Below are 14765 nucleotides of genomic sequence, written 5' to 3'. Positions count from 1 at the left end.
TGTTTACCTCAGTGTTACACGTCTGTCATTTATAACACAGAAAAGTGAAACACGTGTGATTTGAGCACATGAGATTTGCCCATTTGATTTGCACAAAATCACTTCGCTGCTAGTTTACACTAAATTTTCCGTTGGGGGAAACTTTGAATGGTCTTTTTTTATTCAAACATTGAATAGGCTACATTTCTTACAGTTTCCATAACAAACTCAAATTTAGCCGTTTGTTTAGCTCTTCATCGTCTAGGTCGACGTTTTGATATCGCAAGCACGGGAATAATAAGATGCAGTAAAAAAAAAAAAAAACGCTCCCGTGATGAACGTTTTCTAGAAAGATACCAAAAACCACTAAGCATTTTCTATAACGCCTCAGGGCTAAAACACTCCAGCGCCAGAGACTACAAAACATCTTACAAACTATTTGCTGTCACGACGAGCCATAAACAAGAGACCCCATCCTGAGAAAATTAGCAGGAAAACATCTTCATTTAAATTAATCTCAACTGGACGTTTGAATGGTGATTGTGAAATCGATTGAGTGAGACCCAGGGCAGTAGACGACCGAGAGAAACTGGGGTGGGCGGGAGTGCGCAGAAGTCACACGATAAAAAGGCTTTGCTCTTGGGAAAAAAACTCTTGATTCTTTCCGCAGCCTTCCGTTCTCCATCGTGCGGTATGAAGCGTCTAGCTGGATACTTACCATCATTACGCAGATTTAGGTGACATTCTTTCCCTCCCGACTTGGATTCTACTTTATGATGATTTTGGATATGTACCTTTGGGATGAAGAAAACCCTTTCCCTGCCCGCCGAAGTAAGATAAAATAGGGTTTCGCTGACATTGGAGTTACTCCTCTCGTTCCATATGAAGAAGTCAAACGTAAGTGAACGGCTTTTGCTTTAACGCGAGTAAGTTAGCGTGAATCACATGTGATTTGCATTTGTTTTCGCTCCGTTGCGCTTGCAAAACTGCGCTGTCTGCAGAAGATAACTGAAGGAAATGTAAATGAACACAATAGCATGTTTTATATTATAACACATTCAGCGATAGTCTTCGTCTTGTCAGACTTTCTTGCATCGAATTTTAAGTCCGCATTTAATCAGTATGTGGGGGGTGTGAAAGGAGCTAATGGTTTATTTGAAATTAACTTGTCGCTTGACATTATGTGCCTTGATTTAGCAGAGGCGGATGTCAGATAACAAAAAACGTCCATCCACTTAACTTGTCACAATCTATTTAGTAATTTCTACTCAATAGCCTATGAATTTTTGGAATTTGGTAAAATGGTCGAAAGTGCTATTAAATTATCACCTTCAAATTGTTTGAAACATTTAAGGCAGGGATAATTGAAGTTTTTGATTTCAGTGGAATAAACTGTTTTACAATGCGATCTGACCAAACGTTCGCCCTGAAAAAGAAATAAGCTTTTTATTGACGTTCAGTGGGCTAGCCTATATTAGGCTATGTCCTCGACATGTGTCCTCTTGAAGATGTAGCCTATCTGAATAAAAATGACAATTAAAACATGATAAAATGAGCGATAGATATAAAGTCTTCGAAAACGGAGATAAGAGCAAAATAACTACGATCAAACGGTACGACCTTTGAACGTAGGCGTAGCCTATAGCCTACACAGGTGATATATAAACATATTTTGTGAAAACCTGATTTTCCTGATACGTTACTCGCTGTCTTGGACATGTTGTACAACGGGAACTAAGCCAGTAGAAATGGTTTTCATTGACTGTGTAGGATATTTAGTCGAAATGCATCATGCATCTCTACCAGCATCACTAACGCTTTCCCTCCTTTCCTTGAAGTCAACTATGCCAGGCTTTGCGCCTGTCTTTTATGTAGGCTACTGTAAATTACGAGCATTCAACTGAAAAACATTTGCCATGCTGTAAGAATCTTTTTACTCTCACTTCAAGACGGCTTAATCTATAGTGATGTATGAAGAGCAGACAGACGTCATTCCCCTTGCACCTTTGCCCTGCTTTGAATTTGCATTACCTCTTGCTGGGAGTAAGGCAGTTTTAAGATGATACATTGGCATGAAATGTTGGAACATTCACATGCTTCAATAAAACACTTTTTTAGTAGCCATATACATAATTATTTAATTTCAACTTCAGCAGTTTTCATCTGCACTCGTAAAAATAAAGGTTATTTTTTTTAAATCGAAGAACGGTTGGCATCCATGGATGCTTTATAGTGGAAAAAGGTTTAGATTATTCAAATGTTCTTAAAAAAAAAAGGTTATTTAAGGGAAACCAAAATGTTGGTTCTATGGCATCACTGCGAAACCCCCCTTTAGAAACTTTATTTTTAAGAGTGTGCCACTGTATTTGAATAGCATTGCTTTCTTATTGCCATTATCACTTGTAATATTATTACACAAAATAAAGTGAATCATTGGCAAACATAAGCACAGGGAAGCTCTCTCATACTGTACACGTGACAGTTTTGATTTCTAATCAAGATTGAGACATATCATCGTTTTGTGGTTTTTCTATTAGAAAGAATTAGGTGTATGAGGAAAGTGTGTACATCTCCGTTTCAGTGTACAGTACTCTGCGGCTGCAGTTAAAAAAATCAAACCTAGTATGTGAATAATCATTGAACTCATTTTTTTCCATCACCCGTGACATACATCGGCCCCTTTGCCAAAACTAATGCCCAATTATGTGTTACATCTAGTATGAAAGCAAACACCTTCGATCATGTGCCAAGCCCAAAGGCAAAAGTAAATGACAGTTTGCAATGTGACTATGAGGAAGTATGTTATGCGTCAAAAACTAGCAATCTTGAAGGTGAAGATTGGGAATTTTGGATTATTGAATTTCCTTTTCATGAGTAACTAATACCAGATTTCTGTCTGGTATGTTCTTCACACCACATGAAGCGCACACTACACCAGTGCTTCTTCCTGGAAAACTCCATTGTAGAAAAAATTGTGAAATGTGCAGGTATTTTGACAGTTGACATTATTGTGTATGGACTGTTTTATATATACAAATGTGATTTGTGTGTTTAACCTCTGAAATTAGACATGGAAAACGGTATATTAGCACCTCAGCTGTGAATCATTGCAAATGAAATGAGCTATTCAGTATTGTTGGCATAACGTATGTTGTATAGAGAGCATAGTAATTCCATTCATAATCTTTAAAACTGGTTTTAAATGATAACACATATGTTAAGACACAGCTAGCACGAACAACAAGATTTTTAAGCAATGGCATATGCTTGAGTAAAAGTCATAAGTAACTGTAATGGTATATTAAAAACTTTTTTTAATTTAGTAATTTCAACTTATTTAAAAAGCACATTTAGGTAGCAAGGAAGTTATTGTTACTGTGCAAAAGTCTTAGTTAGATAACTACTAAATGTTAGTTAATATGGGATGTTGCAGCATTACTGCAATAAATACATAGGTAAAATAAAATCTGAAAATATATTTAAAAACACACAGATGTCCTGCATTATTTGCAGTGTTTTATGGGATGTGTTGTCCATCAATTCTCTCATAAATTGTTGGGAAAAGACAACGATACATGACAGCCATTTAAATACTTTGTTACTTCAAATCAAATGTTGTAAATAACCATTTATTGAAGAATTATTTTTAATGATTGTTGTAGTCTACTAACGCAATAAGCCATTTTTCCTCCCTAAAATCACTATAACATACCATAATAGCATAATGTTTTTTTTTTAACTGCAGCAATAGCACTATAACATGTGAAGACAATGTATAGTAAAGAGTTATTATTGATGGGCAATTTTGGGGTATATGGTGGACAGATAACAGATTTTCTGGATTTTGCTAGAAATGTTATTGTGATGCAGTTAAGTAATTTAGCTTGGGCTGTAGATGAACGATAGTGTGTTGTTGTGTCTACGTTTAAGAAAGTTTATGGTCCGTAAATCTGATTTTGTCATATCAGATGATTCGACTTGTGCTGTAATGATCACTGACGAAGGGAAGATTTTTTATATTGTGTTAAGTAAGAAGTAGAAGTCCACTGGGCACTAAGTGGAGACAAAAGTCAGAAAAAAAAAATTGGTACATTAATAAGTTAATACATAAATACATGTATGTGGTTTGAAAAAATAAGATAAAGTACCAGAAATTACCATCTGTGTTGTGGGTTGAACCATAATTTAACGGAGCATTATCGCCAACATCATTGCAGCCATTCCATGAAGCCTGTTCACCTATTTACTTTGTTTCCATATCCTTTTAGTCCTTATACTTACCTGGCTTTGACACTGGCTAAGCCTAGTCCAAATAAAAAGGTTTTCAATAGCGGATGGCCATTTACAATAAAGGCTGAAACTTCATCCGTGTTTGGAAAGAGCTTAATTGTATAATGGACTCTTTAAAGTGAATTGAACCCAATGATAGAAATGAAATCACTGGACCGGCAAATAAATCTCTTGCTTTTATTGGCGCGCTTAAACTGAATGTCAATAAAAATTAAACTCCGAGCATATAATATGATCCTCATCATTTTTTATTATTTCTGTATTATGTGTTCCATTTGTCTGTTGTTTTACAGCAGAGATTGGTTTACCCCAAGTAGCTTATCAAAGCCATGGCTCAATTAGCGTCATTTCATGGCTCAAATAAAAAATTCGCATTAATATCGTTGCATTTCTTTTCTCTTGGAACTGATTTTCTCAGTGTTCTCCTCAAAGCTTTGGGTGGGTTCCATTAGCATTACTACTTTTCTTGGTTAGTTCCTGAACAAGGCCTCCCTCCAGGACAGGCTATTGTTATTTTTGCTCCCACCCAGTCATAGAGTCCCTCTAAATTAGCTATCAAATAGGCAGATCACATTTCATTGGACTCCTGTGGGCTGTTGCCCTCCATTTAAACACTCATAAGGGGACAGTGTAATTGATGCTCCCCCAGCTAGTGTAAATCCGCTATGTCTTTCCCAATTGTTTCATTTGGTTTAAGATGTTTAGCAGCACCCAATGACTGAACTGACTAACCCCATTGAAGAAATAATACGAAGCACAGAAGTGTTGAGTCATGGGGGGTGAGGAAGAATTTGACATTCTTCTGTCTTGGCAACATGAGAAAGCACATATATTCTTTGGGACATGTGATAGCATCTTTAGCTAGTGTTTATTCGGTTAGCCAGAGGTTTGTAAAGTGCACCTGAATGGACACAGGCAGTCTGAGTGCAATTTGCTGAAGCAAATTTGATTTGAGTTGTTTTTGAGTGGATACTGGTCGCTGACTATTCAACAGAGGCTGAAACGATTATGCTAGTTTTCCGGCCACTGATGTTAGTTTGTCCTCTTGCTATTCTGGCCTGCGTAAGTTGATCACATGGCTTTACAAAGCTGTCTCCTGGCCTCACATCTGGTCACTTTTTGTATCAAAATAAGGAGACTGTATGTTCCGAATCTTTACGCTTTTTCCTTGTAGCATGAATTGTTAGCAATTGTGGCATTGCTAATACGCCGCTAGCTGATATCAGTCATTGGGATTCTGCTTGTATTTGAAGTGTTAGACTGATGTACACCATGAGAAATATAAGTAATGACTGTGAAAAGATGAAAAGAAGGAAGATAGATGGTGACTAGACATTTTTCTGGGCACCATGTGTTACACTGGGCTCTGTTCTCACTAATAAGATTATGTAGTGAATGGTACATTGTTCAGAATGAGCTTGTACGTCTGGGGACCTTGCAAAGTTAATAAACCCTTGCGATCAAAGTGTCTGGTCAGCATGACTCTGGTGATTATCTTATTCTCTAGCCGACAGAGTTATAACATGATGGTCAAAAGGAAGGGTTGAGTTGTTGCTCTCTTTTTTTTGTCACTGTCCAGGTGTTTAGATCAGCTCATGGTCAGCCATAATGAGATATTGTTCTCCTTTGTCCAGCTACAGTAAGTGAAAGTCGCCTCTTTCATATAATGTGTTGTAGCTAACACCTTCAAGATTCCTTTGTTTATCATTCAGGGGTCTGTATATATCCTATCAAAGCCAGTTTATTTAGACTAAGAGTTTAAAAGAAATGTGCACTTGTGAGATTATAAATCACGTTGCAGGATAATGAGGATATGACGTATCTATTACGAGGGGGGGGGGGGGGGGGAATGCTATTGCAATATATAGTGTCAGATTTCACAATGTGATTACATCTTGGAATTGTAACTTTACAATTATGAAAAACAAAAATTCAGTTGAGATATAAAGTCATGTTGTATAATTTTGCAATTATAAAGAAAAAAGTTTCACAAGTCACAATTACATGAAACAAACTCGTTGCTGGATATAAAGTAATTGAGGGGAAAGTTGCAATTGCAGTATATAGAGTCACAATCCAAAGTCACACTGTGAGATATAAAGTCACAATTATGATAAATTAATTTGAGACTGGGATATATAGTCACATTGTGAGAAATAGGCCTTATTTTGTTTTTTCTTAGCTATAGGCTACTTATAGAGCAGAATAACCCTATTTTGGATAAAATAATTTTTCTTTATATACAGTATGTAATGAATTTGTATGAATTCATTGTTCATTTGTAATGATTTTATTATTATCTTGGAATCATTTTTACCTGTTATGTTCTACATGTTGTTCAGTTGATCATGTCAGTGGTTCTCTTTGCTTACACTATATTGATTTATGACTGTCAGCGTTGAATTTGAGCACAAGTCAGTTTGAATAGTTCACATTTAAATGGGAGACAGACGAGCATTTGTTGTTGTGTCCAAAGTACTTGCTGAAAAACTCAAATATTGGATAATATAACCAATAAAACATCTGGGCTTCCATATGTTGCTTCAGTCACCAAATTTCAACAAATCCTCCTCATCTGGTTCACGACACGCAATAGCCTTTTACAGTCTCCGTTCATACTGTCTGAAAGAAACTCAGATACAAGCTACAGATAAACTGCTTGTTCGAGTGCATACTAAATTCCAGATGCTGTGTACTAGCTTTGTTTACTTTGTTTGCAGTCCAATAATTCAAAGCAAGACCTAAGCATTTACATATGGTTAGTCTTATTTATAATTCGATGCAAATAAACATGCCCTATTTAACCAGGTAGAACATTTTATTAGAGTTAGCTGGAAAGGAGATATACTTTTGTCTTTGAATAGAAACGATTATTGCATCATTTTCATATTATAAATTTGTAGATTTGCTTAAAAAGCCTATGATGACCTGCCTAACAGTATCAATGTATGTCAATTTAATGTAAAATCATTGATGATGCCATGATGTAATTGGTGATGAAACAAGGTTTTTCCTTATGGCTGTAGGTAGGACTTATTTACTTTTCATCTCAACAGCCGAGACCTTCCAAACATGGTCTTCAAGAAAAAACTGGTAGCATGGAATTGGAGATAGTTTAAACGTGTTATCTAGTGTTAGTAAGGTTGACTAGTTTATCTACATTTTCTGATATTTAATTTTTAGTTTAATGGTGGTGCTTTAATTTGCACGCTGTTTTTATACTGTCAATAAATTTCATAAGTTTTAATTCTGTAAAATAACCATTAAAGCACCACTTCTCCAATCATTCATATTTAGACTAAATGTTTTTGCTCTTTGTATTGAACTGTGTCTCACTGTTTTCTTCACCGTCCTGCCACGGTGTTTGCATTTTTAAGATGCTATGTCACATTTCCGAAGAAATCAGGATATCTAATGGGAAAAAAGTTTAGAGGTGGATTTTATTTTATTTTATTGTGAACAATGAAAAATATACATTAAGTAAATTTACGTAAACAACAGATAATTAAAATGTTAGTTTGCTAAAAAAAAAAAAGACAATGAAATGTTAGTTTGCTAAAACAATGGCTAAATAGATTGTTATTTTGATAAAAACAACTACTAAATAGAATGCTATTCTTTAGCTATAGATAAGACAAATAGAATGCTAGTTTGTTCAAACAACAGCTAAATCAAATGCTAGTTTGTTAAATCAATGGCTAAATAGAATGCTAGTTTGTTAAATCAATGGCTAATTAGAATGCTAGTTTGTTAAAACAATGGCTAAATAAATGCTAGTTTGTTAAAAAAAACAGCTAAATCGAATGCTAGTTTGTTAAATCAATGGCTAAATAGAATGCTAGTTTGTTAAATCAATGGCTAATTAGAATGCTAGTTTGTTAAATCAATGGCTAAATAGAATGCTAGTTTGTTAAATCAATGGCTAATTAGAATGCTAGTTTGTTAAAACAATGGCTAAATAAATGCTAGTTTGTTAAAAAAAACAGCTAAATCGAATGCTAGTTTGTTAAATCAATGGCTAAATGAAATGTTAGTTTACTAAAACAACTACTAAATAGAATGCTAGTTTGCTAAAAAAAACGACAGCTAAATTGAACGATAGTTAGCTAAAAAAAAACTGCTTGCTTAAAAAACAAACAAATAAAATGTTACTTCGCTAAAACAACAGCTTAAAAGAATGCTAGTTTGGCTAAATTGGTTAGCATTATCCAATAGCCTGCACAGCCTAAAAAAAGGAAAGTTGTTTCAGAGGAAAATTATTGCATGTTAATAAATTATTGTAAATTAATTTATAATGCATGTAAATTAAATTAATAAATTGTATTAATTAACTTTGGAAAAGCATGAATCATTCACAATAAGACAAGAAACATGCATTAAGAGATTGATTCATCCACTTTACACGAGACCCCTGCATTGTGCTCTAGCTGTTTTTGAACTTTTTCAAATGTAAATGCCTCCTGAGAAACGCATTCGATCAGGTCACGTGATCCCAAAACCAAACTAATTTTCGAAAAAACTTATTTGCAGAGCATCAATTTTGTAATTGTGTAATTACATACTCAGAGCATCTCGCAGCTGAACAGCCTGTCCTCGAATGATTCTGCTCTTCACCTCTGTCTGCTCCCTCTCAGAGCAAAGCTGAAACTCTTTATTTTACTGGCCCGTTTCTCCTGACAAGGCTCATGCATTGTTTGTCTGGGATCACCCTTGTAATCAGGGTTAAGAGCAAATCTGCCTCTTGTTATGCAACAAGCTCAAATCGGAGGTCTGGAAACAGTAGAGCAAAAGCTTTAAGCTCTAAGCCACCATGGGACAACCAGCTTTATAGCGGCGGAAGGGAAGGAGAGTTTGCTAGACAAAAACGTTCATTTATTGAACCTGACCCGGATATTCTTAAAATAGCAGTGAAAACATTTTCCGTTTTGCCTAACACTCCTCTAAACAATGAGATTATACATTAGGACTGTATATTATTAAAAGATTTCCGATATGATCTATTAGTCTCAGACTTATCTTTTAATTCTTGTTTTTGTTTTTTTCAGATTTGGATATGCACCTGTGTCCATTTATTGCTGTACATTACAGTTGCTGCCTATTCCAGTGAAATAGGAAATCCCATTACAGATGACATCAGGAAAATTTCTTTGTTGGTAAGAGCTTGGACATTCTTATCTCTCCAGTGCCGTGGGTTTTTCTTTTTCTGAGCTTGTTTTTTGAAAGACAACAGCAAAGGCTGATTTATCGATGCTCAAGGGATGAGAGCTGAAATTTATTTCATGTGTGTTGGAATGAAAGCTGCAGACATATGGTTCAAAGTATGATAATGGAGTCGTATACTTACAAAAAAAATGCTTTTCTGCAGACAGCCTTTTCAGAAACATCAAAAATCATTGGCCTGTTGAAAGTATTATTGAGTTTATCGCTTTGTTTGAACTTGTGAGTTGTTTAATGGTATTCACTTTCCTTGAGCAAAATATTTATGAATTATGATGCCAAATCACTGTGCGTGCCATTTGCTGAAAGGTTGATGACCAGTGATTAAAATGTAGATCTTTTGAAGTAAATATGTAACATATGTTGGTGGCTTTCATTACTATACCTAAGCCAAGATTATAAAGCAAATTACAGTAATTCCTTGTTTATATTGTGGTTACTTAATAGTAAATTTTCCGTTTTGCATCTTTATTGACGATCAAATGACCATGTGCAGTGTAGTCTTTGGCACTTAGAATTGGCTTTTTATGATTTATTTCTCTCCCATTAGAAACAGAATATTCCAAAAGACTACAAGATTACAGTACGTTATATACCTAAAGAAGTGGTGAGTTGTTGTTATTCAATCTTCATTGAATCATTCACAGCAATAAAAGCGAGCAAGTTGAAAACAAAGTAATGTCTTTCATTTTTTTCTTCTAGAGTGGTATGTGCTGGGTGAAGCTAAATGTATTTCACTTGGAGGTGAGCTTAAAAGGCCTGGCGCAGAAGTTTGGGAACATATCCTCCAATAAAGATAATATAGGCACTTTTGTCCAAATACTGCAAGAGATGCGGTATCACATTGGACATGGCTTGGTAAGTTACCATAACCAAGTGATAACAATAAACAACCGTTTTTCATTCAGCAATTTTGTATGCCGGTGAAATTTCTTGTATGTTTTATTATTTTGATATATTTGTCTTTTCAGCGATAGTTTCTAAAAAAAAAAAAAAAAAATTTGGTAGCACTTTATTTTACAGTCTTGTTCCCCATGTACATATGTGCTTATTATAGTAATTAACTGGGTAATAACTAGGTTCTAACCCTGAACCAACCCTTAAACCTAACATTAATCCATGTAGTTATATTAGCCAGTACTTTCTTAGTAAGTACACTGTAAGTACACGTACTGTAAAATAAAATGCAACCAAAAATGTATATTTTTATAAGTAAAACATTGTAACCAATGACCAACTTTTGTAAAATGAATAATTTTTTATTGTTTTACATTGCTATTTAAATGTATATTTCTTTTTTTTTTAAGTAAAATGTAAATCTGCATTTTTTTCTGTATCTTTAGGAGGATTCAATGCTAGAATTCGAGTGTCATTATGTAGATGAGATGTGGCTTACGGCAAAGTATTTTGAATATGTCGAGGACTTTTTCAACACTGCCAATTCGTCAAGAGAGGCCGAGGATTGCGAGCCCCCGCCATGTCCCACGTCCACAAAAACAACAGTAACGACAACTACAACGGTGTCGACAACGTCAGCGCGACATAGTACAAATGGTGAGGCGCATGTTATAACCAGTCTTAAAGGCCTTTGTATGAAGGCATGGACACCATATTGCAGAGTGTTGTCTGTCACTTTTTAATGAAGCTATTGAGAAACTGCAGAATGTCGTTTGTGGAAGACCGCCCATTTGCAACTGAGGTTTTAGATGTTAACACCCGCTTTTAAATCATATCTCTTGTGGCAGCTTTGGTTGCAATTTTGTGCATGTTGTGTGTGTGCGTGGGTGTATGTGTGTGTGTTCCGTGCCTTTTCAAACGAAGCCGCTGGACAAAACAAGAGAAGGCAACATGTTTTTGTCAGCCCTATTATGACAGAGTCTCAGCTGAGTTTCAAAACCAAGAGATGCTCCCTAGTGAACGGCATGAAAGGGAGAACAGAATCGAAGTCCAATTGTCACCATGTTGATTACAGAGCAATCTTCAGATCTTCCCAAGCGCAAGCTCTTTCTTTCTAAAAGCGGACAGATCAGATCTTTCATGGGGCGAAGAGAAAAGGAGATTGTGTCCGACTTTTTAAGCATCTAACAATGAACGGTTTCTATCTGAGTCTTTTAATGCTTCTCTGTTTTCTGGCTTTCTCTAGAGAAACATAACGGTTTGCCTGATGACCCCGTAAATGGTGAGATATCACATAAATCATCATAAGTCATCACTATTGTACGCTTCCAAGGGATAATTGATCCAGAAATGAAGAAGAAAAAAAACATTTACTTATCCTCATGTTGTTCCAAACCTACATGACTTTCCCTCTTCCCTGGGACACAAGAAGAGATATTTCTATTTTCCAAATGATAAAATTGAATAGGGAATAAGGCCGTTTAATGTTTTTTTGTTTAGTCTTATTATGTTTTGTGGGGGAATCCAGGAACAACATGGAGTTGAGTAAATGATGACAGAATTCTTATAATTTTTTAAGGGTACACTTTGTAACTTTTGGCTCTCTGGCGGTTAAAAAAACAAAACTGCATGCATTTTGCGGAAAAACATTGTTTTGGTTCGGCTCTGCATGAATGTGCAGATGAATATGGTTCTTTCTCATAACTAAAAAAAGAGAGAGAGATTATCCTACAACTCATAAAACATTCCCTAGGCTTAAGAGATATAAGCAGTTTAGATGGAAAGGATCTCAAGCTGACTAGCTGAAGACATTACTGTCGCTATACCCATTAATGGACACGGAACTTTCTTGAAAATAAATTCCAGCACTGTGCTATAATAGCCCATAGTGAAATTATCCTTCACAATAGATAATGCTTTAAAATAAACTCTGTTAGAGAGCTACATTTGGCAATTTATCTGTTAATTTCCAATCCCTCAGTTCTTGCCATCTCCGAAAAGCCAAGCCAATGTTGGTTCTTGTTTTATTACGCGCTCTGTCGCATTCTTGACAGTTGTCGTAGTGATTCCTAAAGTATAAACACTTATAATAGGTTAAGCATAGTGAAAAACACATTTGGGATGAAGGATTAATGATGTATTGACTCATTACATTTTTTTTTTTACATTTTTAACAAAAAAAGTCCATAGTGTACCATTAAAACGTTTTATTTTATTTTTCATTTTATTTTATTTTTGGTGATCTATTTCTTTACCATTTGTTTAAAGAAGACACTATGTATTGAGGAAACAAGGAATTACATGAGGTCAATGAGATGAGGTCAAATTTGATGTTATCTGTCGAGGAAACAAATAACATGATGTTGAGTAAATCATGACAGAATTTCTATTTTATTTTTCATTATTTATTTGATTTAATTTTTGATTTGATTTTGATTGATCCATTCCTTTAACATTTATTTGAAGAAAACTGTCCAGCTATGTACCGGTAGGTCAGGTCAGTTTAGTTTGTAATAACAGACAGATTCTCAGATACTCTGTAAGGATCAAAGGTTATCTTGCTATCTGTCACTGTCTAACAAGTGCATATTTGCAAACTAATAAAACCAGTCTAATTTGTCTCTAGGGGCATTCCTTTCGAAAGTTGTGGAGAGCAGTCTTTTGTCGCTCCTCGCCATCCCGTTCATCGCAGTGGTGTTTTTGTTGGTGTGGAAGGTACGTGTGGTGGCTTGCCCTGCTGAGCCTTCAAGATCACAGCATTTTTCACTTTATGTTCTGATTGGTATTGTTTTTTGTCCATTTGTGATCCAGATTAAATCTAGAAGAAACGCCCCTCAAACTGAACGGAGTCCAGAAGAAGGCCCCGCCCTTTTCTCAGGAGAGGAAGCCAGTGTACCCCCATTAGATGTGGAGATATCTGAAAAGTAATGTTGGCAACAGTCAAATCTGCATAGTGTGCTGTTTTCATTGACCCTTCACATATTTGGATACTTAAGTTATACTTCAGATTGGGCACTGCCAAAAAATAAATCACAATAAATATCCCTATATATTCATTGTTTTATAATATGAAACCTAACAAATTTGTTTTGCATTTACATTTTTAATAAACAAACAAATATATATATATATATAAGTGTGGCAAACATTTTTGGAATTTAGTTTTGTACTCAATTATGTGCTGATTCAGTTTTTTCACACCGACTTTCTGTTTTCCTTTTCCAGAAACAGATTAAATATTATCATGGCAGTGTAAATCCACCCCCATCGTAACCAACGCAGGTGAATAATAATTTAATGAGTTCCTCAAATAAATTAAGTATTAACTTAACCTGCTTTGACACAATCTGTTACTGATGTATCACGTTTTGCAGTCACTGCTTCAGACGGCACAGGAAAAAACAAGCACCACCTCCGAAAGATTCTCTTACTGAACTTCTAGCTGTGAAGGACACATACAGGCCTGAAAACTGCTCTTTGAGAACTGATGCCCTCTTATCAACCACTGCTGAACCCATTGGGGTAGATACGGTTGCTCCTTCTGAGAACTTCTGAGAGTCACACTTCATGCTCTCTAACACTTCCTTCTCCTCTCGGAGACCGAAAGGAGACTGTGCAGGAGGAATTAGATGAAAAACAGAACGAAAGCAACACGGCATTGGATTCACCCGGAGATGTCAAATAGCCAAGCGCATTTTTTCGAGCGCAGGATCCGCAGTTCAGAAGGAGGGCAGCCATATTATTGCTTGAGAGCAGATGGCTATCGAAAAGGAGTTAAAGCAGAATCGACTACCTCCAGCTGCTCTGGTCCATCTCCTTCTTTCTTTCTTAATCCTTGTTCTCTCTCTTTCTTTTGGTCTGGGCGTCCAAATAGACGCCTTTTCAGTTTTTCTTTTTTGAGTGCTTGAATCAGTAAAGTCATTTTCAGATTGTATCATCTGATTTGTGAATTGTTTTTATTATCACTATAGACTGGTGGTGTGGACTTAATTTATTTATTTTCTGAATATGACATGACACCTGCATGGCATCAAATATCCAATGAGATGACCAATACACAATCATCTCTACCTTAAATATCTCGCAATCCTTAATCCGCTTGTGTACAGTAAACCCTACGTTCATACTAGCTACAACCTTGTAAGTACCATTATAGCTCCTCATCGGATAGACGCCGTTACGTGAATGACTTTTTAATGCTATATATCATATATTAAAGTCTTTTCAGTACACCCATGATTAATGCACTTAGTTCCGCATTACAGCTTTTTATAAAGTCTGTTGCAGTGTTTTTGAAGTCATTCTGGTGGCTGCTAATTTTATAGACAACTTTTGTCAATGGTCATGAGAGTTTTATAGCTTGTAGATTTTGATTTTAGAAT

General features: G+C 35.6%; 1 protein-coding gene across 1 annotated transcript; it reads left to right on the top strand.

Annotated features, from left to right (window-relative positions):
- Nucleotides 1-560: 560 nt before the first annotated feature.
- On the top strand, nucleotides 561-13845 carry kitlga (kit ligand a). The gene is made up of 10 exons (XM_079603235.1): nucleotides 561-876; nucleotides 9315-9422; nucleotides 10037-10093; nucleotides 10189-10344; nucleotides 10830-11040; nucleotides 11630-11665; nucleotides 13010-13098; nucleotides 13195-13307; nucleotides 13609-13665; nucleotides 13758-13845. The coding sequence occupies exons 1-9, from the start codon at nucleotides 862-864 to the stop codon at nucleotides 13637-13639; spliced, it is 816 nt and encodes a 271-aa protein (XP_079459361.1). The 5' UTR covers nucleotides 561-861; the 3' UTR covers nucleotides 13640-13665; nucleotides 13758-13845.
- The last annotated feature ends 920 nt before the right edge of the window (nucleotides 13846-14765 follow it).

The sequence above is a fragment of the Phoxinus phoxinus genome, assembly GCF_949152265.1.
Source record: "Phoxinus phoxinus genome assembly, chromosome: 25".
NCBI classification, from domain to species: Eukaryota; Metazoa; Chordata; class Actinopteri; order Cypriniformes; family Leuciscidae; genus Phoxinus; species Phoxinus phoxinus.
This window is presented reverse-complemented; position numbering and strand designations above follow the sequence as displayed.